The sequence below is a fragment of the Miscanthus floridulus genome, chromosome 2, assembly GCF_019320115.1.
Source record: "Miscanthus floridulus cultivar M001 chromosome 2, ASM1932011v1, whole genome shotgun sequence".
Lineage (NCBI taxonomy): Eukaryota > Viridiplantae > Streptophyta > Magnoliopsida > Poales > Poaceae > Miscanthus > Miscanthus floridulus.
Window position 1 is genome coordinate 145,253,773 of NC_089581.1, and position 16,312 is coordinate 145,270,084.

Sequence of the window (16,312 nt, forward strand, 5' to 3'; positions counted from 1 at the left end):
AATTTTCTCTCTCCTCAACTTACTGTAAATCGGTCCGCGGTGTTCTGTGACATAATTTCACCGAACCAAAATGTCTTTCTTGCAAACTGCTCAAAACGGAATATCCGTCTGTAAACGACCATCACTTTGAATGTCCGTCCGACAATTGTCCCTAAATTATTTGAGTCTTGAATGTCTCTATCTCTCATAGCATGACAAAATGTCACCCCAATTTTTTCCTCTAATACATGGAGTCCATTTATCGTTGAACAAAATCATTCTCTTTTATTTTTCTCCTCTCTACTCTGTATCTTTTTCTCCCACCGACGAAATCCCAACCCTCTCTTCCTTCTGTACTTCTCCGAGCTCCCCCCTCGCTTCGCCTCGAGCCGCTCCTCCGACCTCCCTCCTACGCCTCCTCTACTACCGTCCGCGAGGACGAGGAAACGGTCCCATGCGACGTGGGGCAGCAGGAGCTCAGTACGTCTCTCTCGATCTCCTTTACCCCAACTACCTCTGCCATTCTCGTTTCTACACAGGAGAGAGCGCGGCTCGCTCTCCCGGTCCCCATCCCTCCTCCATTGCCGCTTCTCACCCGAAGGCCGAAGGAGAGGTGTGAGTGTGTGACTCGATCTACGACGGCTGGGCTCAATCAACTACTGATCGGGCTCGATCTGCGGTTGGCCTTCCTCGATTCGTCGTGGAAGAGGAGCGAAGCGAATAATTTGGTGGTGCACGGGACGCCTCCCACCGACCGACGGGAGACGGGACCCCAGGCGCAACGGAGCACGAGCACACGAAACACCACGCCAGTGGCACGACGGTAAATACCCTCAAACTGCAGTGCCAGTTCCCCACCCCATTCCTCCGCCATTTAAACGCGGCTTCCCCACTTGTCCCTTTTCCTCGCGTCCACCTCCATCCATCACTCCCCGCTGCGCTGCAGCTCCCCAGAAAAAAGGCACCAGACAATTCCCGATTAGCATTTCGAATTCGCGATATGACCTGCGGCGGCGCCAGACCGGATGCGGTAAGCTAGCGCTCTATCTGGTTAGGGACTCGTCTGCTGCGATTTTTCTGTCGTTTTTCGGGGGGCGTTTTGGTTCGGTTTCAGGTGGCTTTGCTTCTTTTTTTCTGGGGGCGTCTGGGTGCGGTTTCCGGTGGCTTTGCTTCGGCTCAAAGCGTTGGAGTGGGCGGGCGAGCGGCCGCTGTCGCCTCTGGATCCGATTCCTGTCGGCTAGGAGCTCGCGGGTGGTCGTGGGATGCGGCTGGATCTCGGGGGCTTTGGGTTTTAGATTTTGCATTTTGTTGGTTATTACTTGGGTTTGGATTTGGGGTTTGGATCTGGGAGTTTCGGTGGTGCCGAATACCTTCCGGGAGGGATTTGGCATTGTTTACACAATGCGGCCATTGCTAGATTTGGTACGACAGGTGGAAGATCTGAAGTGATGGTAGAATTTAGTTGTCATTTACTCTTTCTGGTAGTCTTTGGTTGCCTAATCTGTGCTCATGACCTAAGGGTGTGGACTGCGAGCATGGTGATATAAGCCAGCAGTTCGAATTTGCTTAAACTTTATGCGTTGGACGACTTGATCGTTAATTTACTAATTCGTGTTTGTGATTTGGTATCCTGATGAAGGATGCTGAGGTGTGAATTGGTTGGGGTTTTCAGTTCAGTATCTCCTCTTCTGGATTTCTTATTCCCTCCCTTGATGTACAAAATGGCTCATACAGATCTGATGCTTGGAGCATATAGGGTTATACATTCTGATAGGATGCCCATCTGTGGTTTAGCATTTGTATTTAACCTTGTGCAGGCAGGGGCGGAGCTAGGATTTGAGCGTGGGGGGGGGGGGTGGCGTGCAAACCGGCAACAACCATGCATGTCAAAATGTATACACGCCACAAAGATATACATAACCCCAAATAAACGTTTATGTTGCGATACAAAAGAAAGCAGAAAAAACTAAAAAAAATGAAGGGAGTTTAATTAGCCTCAGGCCTCTAACCTTTACCCGATCAATCTAATTCTTTGACCGAAAAAAGAATTACGGTAATAACAAGTAGTTAAACAGGGCCAAAACTAATTAGCACTAGATCCTAAATGTTAAATGGCAAACAATCGGTCACTTGTCGTTTAGCCTCGACAAAACGGTCACTTAAATGGTAGACGATTAAACGGAAACATCATACCACTGTGTAGCATTTAAATTTTAAATATTGACCAAACTCGCTAATGCCAATTGAAGATCAATTTTGAAGGATTAAACAAGAAAAAGCACTGATTTCAATTAACTAGCTAATTAGAGTGTGTGGTATGGGGACAAATTAATGTTTGATAAGCAATAACGAAAACAAATAGATATGGAGAAAATATTAGAAAGACCTAATTTTTATTTATCTAAGATACTATTAGATATTAATATGGAGTAAGAACAAAAAAATTATAGTACTAATAGTATCATTAACTAGCTAATTAGATAATTAAGCACCTAATTTAGGGGGTGTATTATGGGAGTTATGGGAAGGTTGGGGGGGTGGCAGGCCCCCCTCAGCCCCTCCTTCCCTCCGCCACTGTGTGCAGGTTCCTGAGGTTTATCTGTCCTTTATGTTGTTTGCAGGGCTTTGAAGTAGTTAAGGAACTGACTGTTTGGATGATTTGAAAGTGGCATCTATTCACGTTTGTATAAGCAAAATGGACAGGAAAGTTGCTAGCAACATAGAGCTTGATTCTGCTGTCTTCCAAGTATCCTCGCCTGACAACAGGTGAACACTACCTGGATTTATCAGTAGTATTTATGCAACACTTGATCACTGTTTCTCCAACATTTGTGCTTGGGCCCCTGTTTGGAATGTAGTTCTTAGATTTTTCAAAGGGACTTGTCCCAATCCCAATTCCTCTGATGCTCCAGCATTGGAAACACTCTAGCAGTGCTTTCCCACGAAGAGGTTCACACATCTTAAAAGTTTAAAGGAATTTTGCCTCGGTTTTCATATTGCATCTAGTCGAGCACAACTGCTTCTCTTTGCTGTAATGCTGTGCTATCATCTTTGAAGATTGGGTATACAGCTTAACTTTGCCCCTGTTGTTGTGAAATGTTTCATGTATAGGTATGAGGCAATTGCTTGCAGTAAGGGGAAAACAGAACTGATAGCTTCTGGTCCTTTTGACCAGTTAGTTCTGCACCTGGAAGATGCCAAAACATTCCAATCTTGTTCATCAAGTGGCACTTTTAAACTGTTATTGACTGGGGATGGAAAGGGCTCTTCCTGGTTTACCAAATCCACCTTGCAGAGGTATTTGCATCCTTCCTATTTGCTTATGGTTATGTCAGTTGTAAGTATACTAAATTGAACTGCTCCAGCAGATTCTTGCATATCATAAATTCATCTGATACATCAAAATCGGTCAATGGAGTTTTAGACGAGATGTCACAGCTGGAGGAAACGAGAAAGTTTCATCAGTCACTCTATGTTAAGGTATCACTTGTTTCCCAAAATTAAATTTTCAGCCAAGTTCACTTTTTAACATTTCACTGCACGTGCCATTAATAATAGAGGTCACATTTGTTTTGCAGGAGCAACAAAATGTTATTAGTGGTGCTTTAACAGGTACTTTCATATAAGCATCTGGTTCTTCCATTGTTGCTTGTTATTTGAAGACCTTCACAAGTTCACAATCTTTTAATGTATAATGGATATGCATGCATGGCCTGTCCGCCTTGTTTATTATTGTCCCTGTGATCCACTTCAGTTGCTTTAGGTTTATTTTACCATCTATGTGTCACGTAGGTTGTGGGCTTCAACTTTCGTTTTGCAATGTAATTATACTCTTAGTTGATCTTTACATTGGTGAATCATATCACTTGCTGGTTGATAATTTATGATAGACAGTCAGTCCCACAAACATTGTGCCCTTGATTTGTTTGCTTATTACCCAAGAAATAGTTGTCAGTTGTATCTTCTGAGAATAATCCTTCCTTCCAACAGATGCTTTGACTTTAGTTGATAATTAAATGTACTCATCTACGTCTAACGTCTCCATGGGTATAATTAATGCTTTTCTCATGTATTTCATACTGGCAAAACTACTCTCAGGGCATTATTTAAAAAAAAAACTGATGCCTTATGCTCTAAAGGTAGAACTGTTGAAGTTCAACTACCTTTTCTTTTCACCAAATATTGTATCAATGCTCACTTGAACTTCCATACTTCACAAATATATGTATATATGCAAATGCAGACAAAACCATGAAATATGTAAACATAAAACTGCTAGGGGGGCTGTTTTTAATGCTTATGTGGTATTTATTCCTTGTAATATCCAAACATGAACGCCTGTCCACATTTCATGTGTATTAACCTTACTGAATCTCGTTCAACCTTATAATGGTGGAGCCCTCAGTTTAATATGATGTTCTGTTTCTTCAGGAGGTTTGTTTGGTACTGGTGCCATAGCACAGCAGGTAGTTTCTAGTGCCTCAAGGATTTAATTTTACATGGTTTTAATCTTTCATGATCCACCTACTTAACGTTTAAACATCCACTTTTAGGGAAATGATGACCCGAATTCATCGGAGACTACCAAGTAAAAATCCTTTCCTTTTCTCTGCTACTTTACTTCACTACCTCTTTTGGTTCACATTTTTTATGGTTAAATATGCTAGGAATGAATTGCTTCGAGCACTGGATTTGAGGTTAACTGCACTGAAGGAAGAGATCTTGATCTTATTGAATCAAGCGGTTGGATCCAATTTATCAACAAGAGAAATATCTGATTTATCTGCTTTTGTCCAGAGATTTGGAACATCAGAGTTTAGGTATGTTAAAAAGCATAGTACTCTGCAATTTCACTCATTTTTTTTGTATGATCAGAGTACAGATAATGCTTATTGGCTACAAGTGTGTCTTCTAGTCATTCATAAACTGACCAACTTGGTCACATGGAATTAGTTTGCTTTTACATTTATATGATGTATCCAATCTTTTGAATCTTGTCTTCATTGTCTGTTCAGTTGAGACAAGAGATTAACTACCGGTCTTTCTCATTTGCCAGTTGGTTGATGCGGTGTATGTTGTTGATTTTGGATTGTCAGCCCTCTGAGGTCCCTTTACAGCAGTATTCTACAACTGAGAAAATTGACAAGGGTGAGAATGCACATAAACCTTGTGATATCAGTCCTCAGACCAATCCCCAGAGGCCCATTGCCAATAATGTCTCTCCAGCAAAGCTTGCACAAATTGAGCGTGAGAGCTCAACAGAAAGTGAAGGTTCCTCTGAGTCCAGTGATGAAGGCGAGGCCATTGTTGAAAGGAGCCGACCTCTTGTAAGATCTGCTTCACCTAGAAGATCGGCTTCTCCAATGCGGAGGGTTCAAATTGGGAGGTCAGGATCACGTCGATCAACAGCAATTGCCATCAAGAGCCTCAGTTACTTCCCTCCTAGTCAAAGGATTCCTTTGGATAAAGATGATGAAAGTAGTACCTGCAATGGTGAAACTGACCAGCCACCAAGGAAATCTGACAATAATGTAAGAAGGATGAGTGTTCAGGATGCGATTAACCTTTTCGAGAGCAAGCAGAAGGATCAGAATCCGGATTCACAAAATAAGAAAGCTGGCTTGTTTGCTACTAAGTCTGTCTTAAGAAGGTGGAGTGCAGGAATGGGTGATTCTTTGAATGAAAAGTCAGAAGGAAAAGTCTCTGAGTCCACATCTGAAAGTAAATCAAACATGGCTTCTGAAACAGAGAAGGTTGGAGCTGAAATGAAGGCTGAACTAGATGACACACCAAAGAATTTTGTTACACCTGAGGTTGAAGATTTAACTTTCCATGATAATTCTCATGATATTGGAGTACCAGAAACGGAGAGCACTGTTTGTAGTAATATTTGTGCAGAACAAGCAAAGTTTGGACTGGAGGAAAACAGTGATCGGGCAATGGCCTCTGCAGAGTGGAACCGCCAGAAGGAAGCTGAACTTAATCAAATGTTATTGAAAATGATGGAAGTCATGCCTGGAAAATTTGCGGGTGCTAATGCTACCACTGCTAGTCTCAGTTCCACCAATCAGCAAAAAGGTGTATCTCATGGTCAGCATAGAGAGAAGCGAGACACAAAAGTCAGAACTGAGAAAGGCACAAGGCGACCTGCAAAGGAACCAAGCACCAAGTCCTTGAAGGAAACAGCTGGGCTGAATAAACCGACAATGACCTCCAAAACTGGCACTTCAGCAGACAGACGTATTTCACCAGTTCCACAAAGGGCACGGCGAAATTCATCACCTCCGGTCCTACCCAAAGAAGTAGCTTCAAAGACACCACCAGTCAGAAAAAGCTCACTGAAACCATCACCTACACCTGCATCTGTGCCTACCACACGAAGTTCATGGTCAGGTGGTTCTTTGACTAAAGCAACTACAGCACAAAAAACTAAAATCTCTCCTGGGATGGCGTCGATGTCCACACAAACTAGCCGAAGAAGGACTCCGTCAACACCCTCGTCGTCTCAGCCAGCTTCAAAAGTGGAAAGAGCCATTCAACCAGTGAAGAACAAGAAGGAAACCATTACTGCTACCAAGCCAGCTATGAAGGGACAAGAAGAGAAGAAGACAAAAACAGCAACAAAGACAAGCAGAATAACTAGAGTTTCACCTTCTTCAGAAGAAAAATCAAGTGTAACAACGAAGCAAAGCTTGCATAAGGTTTCAAAGAAAAGCAGTGTTGTGCCGCTTGAGTCCAAACCCTTGAAGAAAACCACTGGAATTAGTCAGAGCATTGGTTCTGGTACTGTGAAGAGTAAGGTACCCCAACTTGATGACTCAAAAGATAGTGGAAGTGTTAACCAAGCTGAAGATAAGGAGCAATCTCCTATGACAACCGAGCCAACTCCCAAGGTACTGGAGGCTGATCTTGCTCAACCAGCACATGATGTTGATGAAAATTTAGAAATTTCGCTCGATAATGACTTGAATATTGAAAAAACAGAGAAACCGGCCTCGAGTTTAACTGCAACAGAAATGGACTCCAGTGTCCATGTTAAACCCTCTACCGATGAGGTAGATGAGGCCATACAACCTCCTGACGATGACATGGGCATCTCATCAGCTGCTTGGGTAGAAGTAGAGCATCAAGAACTAGAATTCACTGATTCGAGTGAAAATGTAGTCGCTGAGGATGTAACTTCCCCAGGAATTGCACCATTGCCATCATCAAGCCCAAGAGTGCGTCATTCGTTGTCACAAATGCTGCAAGCAGATAGCAATGAACCAGAAATTATTGAGTGGGGAAATGCTGAAAACCCACCCGCAATAGCTTTTCATAAGGATTCTCCAAAAGGATTCAAGAGGCTTCTGAAGTTTGCTCGTAAAAATAAGGGAGACAATAATGCTAACGGCTGGGCAAGCCCCTCAGTAGTTTCTGAAGGAGAAGATGAACTAGAAGAACCAAGAGGCACTATTGATAGTGCAAATTCGAGCAGGAGAACTTTTGATGGTTCAAAGACTAATAGCATCTTATCAGGTACCTTTCCGAACCTTGGTCTAGAAGATGGTTCTGCATCCAAGTACTTTTATATGAACAGTCTCAGTACTGATATAGTTAGTCTTTGTCATGGCCTTTTGATAGTTACATCCATGGTTTAAAGACGATTATATGGTCTGACCTTGTGCTGTTACCAGTTAGCGTGATGTTACGTGAGTATTTAACTATTTATAGACAGGCACATTTCCAATTATGTAACTTCATCGCATCATGCACAATTTTTACAGCTTTACCCAGAGTAGTGAGAAACTTTTTGTTGTAGCAGTTCATCTTTCTATGCTTGATCAAATTAGCTCAGCAGTACTGTGTTCTATTTCAAGGTCATGCATAAATCTAAACCTGTTCATTTTCAGCTCAATCAACTACTGGCAGCTTCAACTCTATGAACTCGGATAAGCTACGGGAGAGACCTGGAGCTGCCCCATCAACAAAAGGTTAGTTTTCGCCAAACAATGTAATGTGATGTGATCTAATTAGACTGTCTCCAACAAGGAACCCATATGGGTCTTGTTGTTGGAGAAGATGCCGAATAGGTATTGAACCTTTTGCCTGTAGCGTTACCCAAAGGACGAATGGGTCTTGTATTTTGGGTGGTGTTGTTGGAGATAGCTTTAGGCCGTTGCTAACCCATCTGTCATGGTTCTTCCAGCATCAAGGTCGTTCTTCTCGCTCTCAAACTTCCGGAGCAGCAGATCAAACGAGTCGAAGCTTCGATAGTGTATGCCTTGTCTGTCCAGCAGATACATGGATAGTTCATCTCCGTCTCCATCCAGGACGTCTAGTAGATGTAAAAATGGTTTGATTGTTCGGACGGAGCCAGCTTGCTGTGTTTGGCTCTAGTCGCCTGACGTTTGGTATAGCTTCTGCGTATGAGATGCCATACTTCTGTACATTTCAATATTTTACTGCAGTGGATGCGAGCTGATTGAGATGTGATGGATATCTTTGCATGGCTCGCAAGAGATTTGCTTCAACCAAAAGTATTTTGCTATCTTGTCATGAGCAACAATGTTGGGAATGATGTAAATCTATGTTCATATTGGGACATGCGAGCTGTGACACGCTCCGACGAAATTGTTCCCATGCAGCCACATGTTGAACAGCTACTTGTCAGTTTCTCACCTTGTTGCTATGCGACCCAGACACTCGCGATTTATAGCGATCCAAAGGCTGACAAATTGTAAACATACAAATCAGTGACATACTGATATTTGAGTAAGGTTACACCACACATGCCAGACAACAGTAGTAGAAATTGGTTCAGATGATGACAGCCACAACCACAAAGCGGAAACCAAATTTATCCCGAGTAGCAGGGGCGGATCAAACCGAATTGCAAATTACTGTATAGCCCTTATGAATTTTTAGGCAAAATTCTATAGTATAGGGGGGGGCTGAGACTTAAGATCGAGCAGCAGTGTTGTTCAGTTTCCCTAAAATATTTCCTGGATCCGTCGCTGCCGAGTAGAGTATATATATATACACCAAATCACGCAAAACAGTGGCAGGGAGTTATTCAGATTGGAAGTAGCAAAGGCCAAGGCATCACTTGTCGACGACTTCGATCAGTGTTGGCTCATAATGATCAGGGGCCTCAAACCCATGAAGGTTCATGACTGTCGCTGCAACATTAGCGAGGCCGGCATTTGCGAGGTCTGTACGGAACCTGACCCCAGGTGCAAGCGCAGGGCCTCCTATTGCGATTGGAACCTGCAGACGGATTGTTTCAGACTTCCGATCAAGAGCGCACCGAGAGGCCAGCATATATGGATTACTTAAAATACCTAACATGTCTCGACTGAACTTACTGGATTCAGCGTGTGCGAAGTAAGGGTCTGGACCTTCCCGTCCTTGTCCCGGAGTGGCTTTCCAGACTTATCTCTTTTCGCCATGTCCTCGGCGTTGCCATGGTCGGCAGTCAGTACAAAAATGCCACCCACTATCTCAATGACATCGAGGATGATCTAGAAGATATAAATAAATGAGTTAAATGCATCGGTGGTCCATTAATTTTTACCTATGTTTCACTTAGATCCATCAACTACGAAAGTGGCTTTTCAGGTCTATAAACTTTTGAAGTTATACATCTCTAATCCATACCCCTTTGTTTATCTTTTTAATCTGACGTGGCAGTCCACGATGTCGAGTCCACGATCAGCACAGGCAGTGGCGTAGCGGATGGCGCAGCGGATGGGGGAGAAAGGAGGCGACGTCCCGCGCGTGACCCAGTTCCTGCTCGTCGAGTCTAAGGGCGCCGCCAGCGACGAGGCCGCGGCGGCGTACATCGTGTTCCTGCCCCTCGTGGAGGGCGCGTTCCGTGCCAGCCTCCAAGGCGGCGCCGCGGACGCGCTGGAGCTCTGCGTCGAGAGCGGGGACGCCGACACGCGCGCTCTTCGTGGGCGCCGCGGAGTCCGACCCCTTTGCGGCCATCTCCGGCGCTGTCGCCGCCGCCAAGTCCGCGCTCAGGACGTTCCGGGTCCGCGCCAAGAAGAAGCTCCCGGGCATCGTCGACTACTTCGGCTGGTGCACCTGGGACGCCTTCTACCAGGAGGGCATCGAGACCGGGCTCCGCAGCCTCATCGCCGGCGGCGCGCCGCCCAAGTTCGTCATCATCGACGACGGCTGGTAGTCTGTCGGCACCGACAAGTCCACCACCAACACCGACGAACCTGTCGGAGAGGACAAGCCGCCCCTCCTGTCTCGTCTCACCGGCATCAAGGAGAACTGCAAGTTCCAGAAAGTGGACAACCCAGCCGCCGGCATCAAGACGGTGGTGCGCGCGGCGAAGGAGGAGTACGGGCTCAACTACGTCTACGTCTGGCACGCGATCACCGGCTACTGGGGCGGCGTCCATCCCGGCGAGCCTGGGACGAAGCACTACCGCTCCAGCATGCAGTTCCCCAAGGTCTCGCCGGGCGTCATGGAGAACGAGCCCGACATGAAGACCGACGTGCTCACCGTGCAGGGGCTCGGCCTCGTGCACCCGCGTGCCGTGTACTGCTTCTACGACGAGCTCCACACGTACCTCGCCGCCGCGGTACATCCTGGAGATGCTCGGCGCGGGCCACGGCGGCCGCGTGCAGCTCACCAGGCAGTACCACCAGGCGCTCGACGCCTCCATCGCAAAGAACTTCCCGGAGAATGGCATCATCACCTGCATGAGCCACAACACCGACGCCCTCTACTGGTACACGATCCGATCTCTTCGCTCTCACAATTCTGACCATGAAAAATCTAGGGACTTTTCATGGAACCATTGACCGATCTGATGCTGATGCTGATGCGACCAACCGGCAGCTCCAAGCAGACGCCGGTGGTGAGGGCGTCAGATGATTTCTACCCGAGGGACCCCGCGTCGCACACGATCCATATCGCCTCGGTGGCGTACAACAGCGTGTTCCTCGGCGAGTTCATGCTCCCGGACTGGGACATGTTCCACTCGCTCCACCAGGGCGGTGACTACCATGGTTCGGCCCGCGCGATCAGCGGAGGCCCCGTCTACGTCAGGTTGGTCAATTCATTCCAGCATTGGCCCTGCCAGGGCGCGGCGTGGAGCTCCGTGGAGAAGAACACCTTTCACCATACCGGCAGCGAGGTCCTGACCTGCGGCGTCAAGGGCAACGACGTCCACCTCATCTCCGAGGCTGCGACGGACCCCGAATGGAACGGCGACTGCGCCGTGTACCAACATGCCGATGGCGACCTCGTTCGGCCAGCCCCACGCCGTACGCGGTGGTGAAGACGGCGGACGCCCTGCGCTCATGCAGCGAGCCAGCAAGGAGCGCAGCAGATAGGGCGACCGTGTTGTGGGCTTCGACTGGACTGGGTTGTGGCTGTCTATGGCCCAGCAGTCGCCAGCCTAGGTTATCTCGAGCACGCCGGCGCGCCGCGGTGGCAGCGGCGCCGCGTGGCCAGCCGGCAATGGCAAGCGGTGGAAGCCGACGCCGGATGCTCGCGCAGGCGCAGGGCTGTCCAAAGCCGCCCGTGGGGCAAGGGCAAGTAGGCCGGCCGAAATCCATGACCCCGTCAAGGGCGTCTGCGTCTGCCTCGGCACCTTCCCCTCCGCCGAGGCCGCTGCGCTCGCTTATGACGCCACGCGCGCATGGCCCACGGCACGAGGCGGTGGCGTTGAAGCACGAGGCTGCCGAAGAAGCAACTGCCGAGAGCTCGGGCTCCGGTGCTCTCCTGGTGTGACGGCGTACGACGAGGCCCCCGCTCGTCGCTGCATGCGCTGCGCTACAATCCATTGCAGGCTCTGCTTGGCGCTCACCACCTTGGAGGCTGGCACGGAACACGTCCTCCATGAGGGGCAGGAACACGACGTACGCCGCCGCGGCCTCGTCGCCGGCGGCGCCCTTGGACTCGACGAGCAGGAACTGGGCCTCGCGCGGGACGTTGTCGCCTTTCTCCCCCATCCGCTGCGCCGCTGCCTGTGCTGACCGTGGACTCGACACCGTGGACTGCCACGTCAGATTAAAAAGATAAACAAAGGGGTATGGATTAGAGATGCATCACTTCAAAAGTTTATGGACCTGAAAAGCCACTTTCGTAGTTGATGGACCTAAGTGAAACATGGGTAAAAGTTAATGGATCAACGATGCATTTAACTCTAAATAAATTGACAGTTATCTAAACAGCAGAAACTGGAACATGTGTGTGCAATGCATGGTGGCCTATCAATCAATTGATAGGAAATCTCAGGAAGATAAGAGAGGTTTTTTGAGCATGAAGATAAGAGAGGTGATTGCAAACATGACGCACTCATGCGCATGTACCTTAACAGCCTCATCAGCTGCCTTGCATGCAACAATGGTTGCCTCAATGTCTCCTGTATGGCCAACCATATCTCCATTCAGCGGCGGATCCAAAGGGGGGCTGGGGGGGCTCCAGCCCCCCTAATGACTTGATTTCAAGCCTAATTACTGTAGCAAAAGCTTGATTTCATCATTAAATCTTCATGCAAATCAACATCTCCATTGTTTTAGCCCCCCTTATCCCGCATGGTGCATCCGCCGCTGTCTCCATTTGCAATGTTGACCCGTACCTACGAAATGCCCCTATCAGTCCCTGCCTTATCTGTGCATTACTTTTTTGTTCTACAAGACAGTTCTTTAAGATGGTTTAAATTCATTAACTACCAGATCAAATTTTCGGCTCAGGATGGCATCCCTTGCCTTGTGTGCAATTTCCAAGGCCTTCATCTTGGGCTGAACATTGAAGGGGATGCCGATGTCGCTGGGAATTTCTTCATATTTTTCCAAGTATTGGTTGAAGTAGCCAGACCGATTTCCGTTCCAGAAAAAGGTGACATGACCAAATTTGACCGTCTCACTGCATTTTATACAAGAAGAAGATATGATACGGGCAAGAGCAATGGTCAAGTAATGTAATATTCAGACTTCATAGCAATGACTTGTCACAAGATAAAAGCACAAATGCTCAACAATTTACCTGCAAGCATAGGTGCGAATGCCGTTGCGCGCCAAGTATTCACCCGATGTCCTCTCTATCTCCGGGGGAGCAACGAGATAATGGCTTGGAAGCTTTAGCTCGCCATCGTACTGAAGCATACCGGCATAGCGTATCTTGGGGAACCTGACACGATCAAACTTGTCGAAGTCCTCGTACTCCAGCGCCTTCGCAAGCATCACCATCCGGTCAGCTCTGAAATTGAACGTCACGACAGCATCTCCGTCCTGTATCGGGCCGACCGGCTTTCCGCTCTCATCGACTATGACGAAGGGAGGTAAGTACTGGTCGTTGGCCTTTGGATCCTCCCTGAGCTTCTTCACAGCCTCGAGAGCGTTCTTGAACTTGTGGGGGGCTTCACCGAGGACGTGCGCATCCCAACCTCGCTTCACAACCTGCCAGTCATTCTGCAAAAGACGACAGGTATACGTAGAGTCTTTTGTTAAAATAAAATTGATTGCTGGCGAATTTCCAGCACAGGTTTTCATATTCTGCAGATTGTTTCCTCTACTAGGCTCAAGCTTGTCATAATTATGAAACAAGTCTCACAATTTGGATACAAGATTTGGTAACTGACCAAGCGTTCTTCTCTATGCTCAGAGACGCAGCTATAGTACTGTACCTCATAACGATCCATCGTGACATACATCCTGCCACCACCAGACGCTATCCTCGCATCAACGCCCTTGTCCCAAAGCCTAGCAAGGTCCTCCTCGAGCATTTCCACGAACCTGACGCTGCTGCCATCCAGCACGTCCCGGCCATCCGTGAGGACGTGAACCCGTATCCTCTTCGCCCCGCGCTCGCTTGCCCCTTTGAGCAGCAACTGCACGAGCCAAAAGGGGGGCGGGGGGAAGTCACGACCGATTTGGCGACGTCAGAAATTTGTTGGGTGTACGTAACGAGTGGTGGCATATCATTCAGCAGCCTACCTGCAGCTGATCGAACATGGAGTGCACGCCTCCGTCGCTGAGCAGGCCGATGAGGTGCAGAGTGCCGTCCTGGAAGGACTGCTGGATGTACTTGAAGCCTTCGCCCTCGTATATCTTCCCGGAGTCCAGCGCCAGATCCACCAGTTTCGCGCTGCACGTTGTCACCGACTGATCATTGGTAATTTATTTTTATATATACTATTCCTAATTTGGCATGCGTAATTTTGCTTCAGTTTGGGTTTCAGATGGCGTCGGCGTCCGCCGGGTGATCATAAGTTGTAAAGAGAGCAGAGTGGTACTAATCAAAGCTGCAGTATTACCCCTGCGCGTATATCTGTCCTGCTCCGAGCGCATTGTGGCCGACCTCGCTGTTCCCCATGTCGTCATCCGTGGGCAGCCCCACCGCTGTCCCGTGCGCCTTGATGACCCTCCATCTCTCCGGAGCTGCCTGTAGCGCACAGTACATGTGAGCAGAGTTCAGTGAACGGCAGCGATCAGCCCATCACGGTCTCAGCGGCAGAGCCCGTTTACCTTCTTGAGGGCGTCGATCGTGGGCGTGTCGGCGATGTGGATGCAGTTGAAGGGGTCGGGCGCCGCCTCGCCCCAGCCGTCCAGCACCACCACGGCCACCGTCTTGCCCTTGGACAACCGCAGGTTCGCCGCCAGCTCCCACGGCTTCCCCTCCGCTGGCGGCCTCGTCGCCATGCGATGTGATGCGAATGCGATGCGATCGGCTACTGTCTTCCAGAAGCAAACAAAGGTGGTGCGCGAAAGTGAAACAAGCGAGTTGTGCTGGGTTCTGGCGTCTGCTTGCTCGTCGTCGTCGGGTTTTGGTGGTGGCCGTGGCCCGGCTTCTTTGGTCCGGAAGGCTCTCGGCGCGAATCGACTCGCTTGATCGTGCTTACAGCGAGCATGAGTCGTTTATAAGCCACATAAACGATAAGAACAGGTTACGAAGTGGCAGCCCGGGAGGTGTACAGGTGTAACGAACGTCCTCTTTTACATGGCGTTCGGCTGCTAGCCTTTAGGCTGATTTTAGATGGTTTTAGATGATTGAATAATATTCTATAAGAGGGAATAAGCTGAAACAAGCGGGAATAAGCCGGGACATGACCAGCCGAACTGGAACTTAATTTTCTCGGGACGAATCAGCTCTCTCTCCTCGTGGAACAGCAACAGCTACGTGACAATGGACACCGACATATGGGCGTGTTATCGCCTAGTACTCGGCTTAGAGCAGACTACCTAAATGTTTGTTTATATATTCATTTATTTTTATACTATCTAAATTTTATTTTCAAGTCCAACAGTACTACCTAAATCATGACACTCGAATTCAGCTTAACAGCCAATGACATGTGGAGCCCACATGTCATGCCCTTCCTTCCTTCTTTTGCCATCGACGAACTCGACCAAAGCAGTCCGTGCCTGTGCAAGGGAAGCGGAGGTGCTGTGCAGGCGCTGGGGAGAGGAGGGGCAGTCCACGCCGGGGAAGAGGCCGTCCACGCCGGGAGCTCTGCCTGCAGCCCATGCTGGGGAGCTCTGCCCACGCCGCCGTCGGGGAAGGCGCCGCCGCGTGGATCTGCTGCCCGGCGTTGGGGAGGGAGCCGCCGTTGGGGCACCAGAGCTGGCCACCAATGGAGACCGCGCCGTCTGGAAAAGATCGGGCGCCGATGAAGATGGGGCGGCGGGAGCTCGCATGCGAGGCCACTGCCGGGGAAGGGCAGCGGGAGGACGCCGGGGAGGGCCGGCGCAGGCGAGGGCAAGGCGAAGGCGTGGGCGGCGTCGGCGTTTCGGTGCGTGTCGGGGAGGAGAAAGACCAAGGAAAAATAGTCAGCAAGATTTGTTGGCCTAACAGACGTAGGTAGTGGAAGTGGAAATTTGTTGTATCAATAAAAGTAGGTAGTTAAATAGTTAGCTTGCTGGGTAATTTTTTTTTACCTTTATTATATAAATATAGGATATATAACAGTGGGTCTAGGTAGTCTCTTAAAATATGGTATAGACCCTGTATGCCCGCGGAGCGATTTTAAGGACCAGTTTGGCACCGCTCCTGCGTGCTCCGGCTCCGGCACTGTTCACGCACTGTAGAGCCGCAGGAGCTGAAAAACGAGCTCCGCCGGCTTCGTGAACAGTGCCCAATGAACAGTGAGACGAAAAAGCAGGAGAGAGAAAAACAGCTTCAATGAACAGTGTTGCTGCAGTATAAGAGAGAAAAACGGCTTCATGAACAGTACCAGTGTCGATGGAAGCCGGAGCCGTCGGAGCCGAAACAAACGAGTCCTAAATTCTGTTTCCACGATGTCGCGTGGTCGTGGGCTCCTGGGCTCGTGGCCTTGCGCTGCGGCTTAGGCGACGCAAACCAAAAATGGATAATCCACAGTGTTTTTAGG

General features: G+C 48.6%; 2 protein-coding genes and 1 pseudogene across 4 annotated transcripts; 2 read left to right on the forward strand and 1 right to left on the reverse strand.

Moving 5' to 3' along the window:
• The first annotated feature begins 345 nt into the window (after window positions 1–345).
• On the forward strand, window positions 346–8,454 carry LOC136531937 (uncharacterized). 3 transcript variants are annotated; one of them, XM_066524601.1, is made up of 11 exons: window positions 346–802; window positions 2,601–2,745; window positions 3,091–3,276; window positions 3,348–3,459; window positions 3,558–3,591; window positions 4,411–4,445; window positions 4,533–4,567; window positions 4,647–4,799; window positions 5,036–7,497; window positions 7,872–7,952; window positions 8,168–8,454. In XM_066524601.1, exons 2-11 carry the CDS (start codon window positions 2,675–2,677, stop codon window positions 8,233–8,235), a joined length of 3,237 nt encoding a protein of 1,078 aa, XP_066380698.1. In that variant the 5' UTR covers window positions 346–802; window positions 2,601–2,674; the 3' UTR covers window positions 8,236–8,454. The 3 variants fall into 3 exon arrangements, with proteins under 3 accessions (XP_066380698.1, XP_066380692.1, XP_066380705.1); XM_066524595.1 differs by lacking the exon at window positions 346–802 and adding an exon at window positions 860–1,009; XM_066524608.1 differs by lacking the exons at window positions 346–802; window positions 2,601–2,745 and adding an exon at window positions 878–1,009.
• Window positions 8,455–8,644: 190 nt separating this feature from the next.
• Window positions 8,645–14,939, reverse strand: LOC136531979 (2,3-bisphosphoglycerate-independent phosphoglycerate mutase-like). The gene is made up of 10 exons (XM_066524626.1): window positions 14,451–14,939; window positions 14,240–14,367; window positions 13,920–14,070; window positions 13,610–13,813; window positions 12,970–13,394; window positions 12,657–12,849; window positions 12,535–12,562; window positions 12,294–12,364; window positions 9,327–9,482; window positions 8,645–9,228 (listed from the first exon to the last, which is right to left on the reverse strand). The coding sequence occupies exons 1-10, from the start codon at window positions 14,622–14,624 to the stop codon at window positions 9,064–9,066; spliced, it is 1,695 nt and encodes a 564-aa protein (XP_066380723.1). The 5' UTR covers window positions 14,625–14,939; the 3' UTR covers window positions 8,645–9,063.
• Window positions 9,697–11,957, forward strand: LOC136513617 (probable galactinol--sucrose galactosyltransferase 6; annotated as a pseudogene).
• Window positions 14,940–16,312: the final 1,373 nt, after the last annotated feature.

What these genes read in the sequence shown, in the direction of transcription:
- LOC136531979 (XM_066524626.1), bottom strand. Translation starts at nt 14,624, where the DNA reads ATGGCGACGAGGCCGCCAGCGGAGGGGAAGCCGTGGGAGCTGGCGGCG. An exon ending in GGACAGATATACGCGCAGGG is followed by an intron (nt 14,071 to 14,239) that starts GTAATACTGCAG and finishes GACAACGTGCAG; the next exon opens with CGCGAAACTGGTGGATCTGG. An exon ending in CAACATTGCAAATGGAGACA is followed by an intron (nt 12,365 to 12,534) that starts GCGGCGGATGCA and finishes CGCTGAATGGAG; the next exon opens with ATATGGTTGGCCATACAGGA.
- LOC136531937 (XM_066524601.1), top strand. Translation starts at nt 2,675, where the DNA reads ATGGACAGGAAAGTTGCTAGCAACATAGAGCTTGATTCTGCTGTCTTC. An exon ending in TATTAGTGGTGCTTTAACAG is followed by an intron (nt 3,592 to 4,410) that starts GTACTTTCATAT and finishes CTGTTTCTTCAG; the next exon opens with GAGGTTTGTTTGGTACTGGT. An exon ending in AATTCATCGGAGACTACCAA is followed by an intron (nt 4,568 to 4,646) that starts GTAAAAATCCTT and finishes TAAATATGCTAG; the next exon opens with GAATGAATTGCTTCGAGCAC.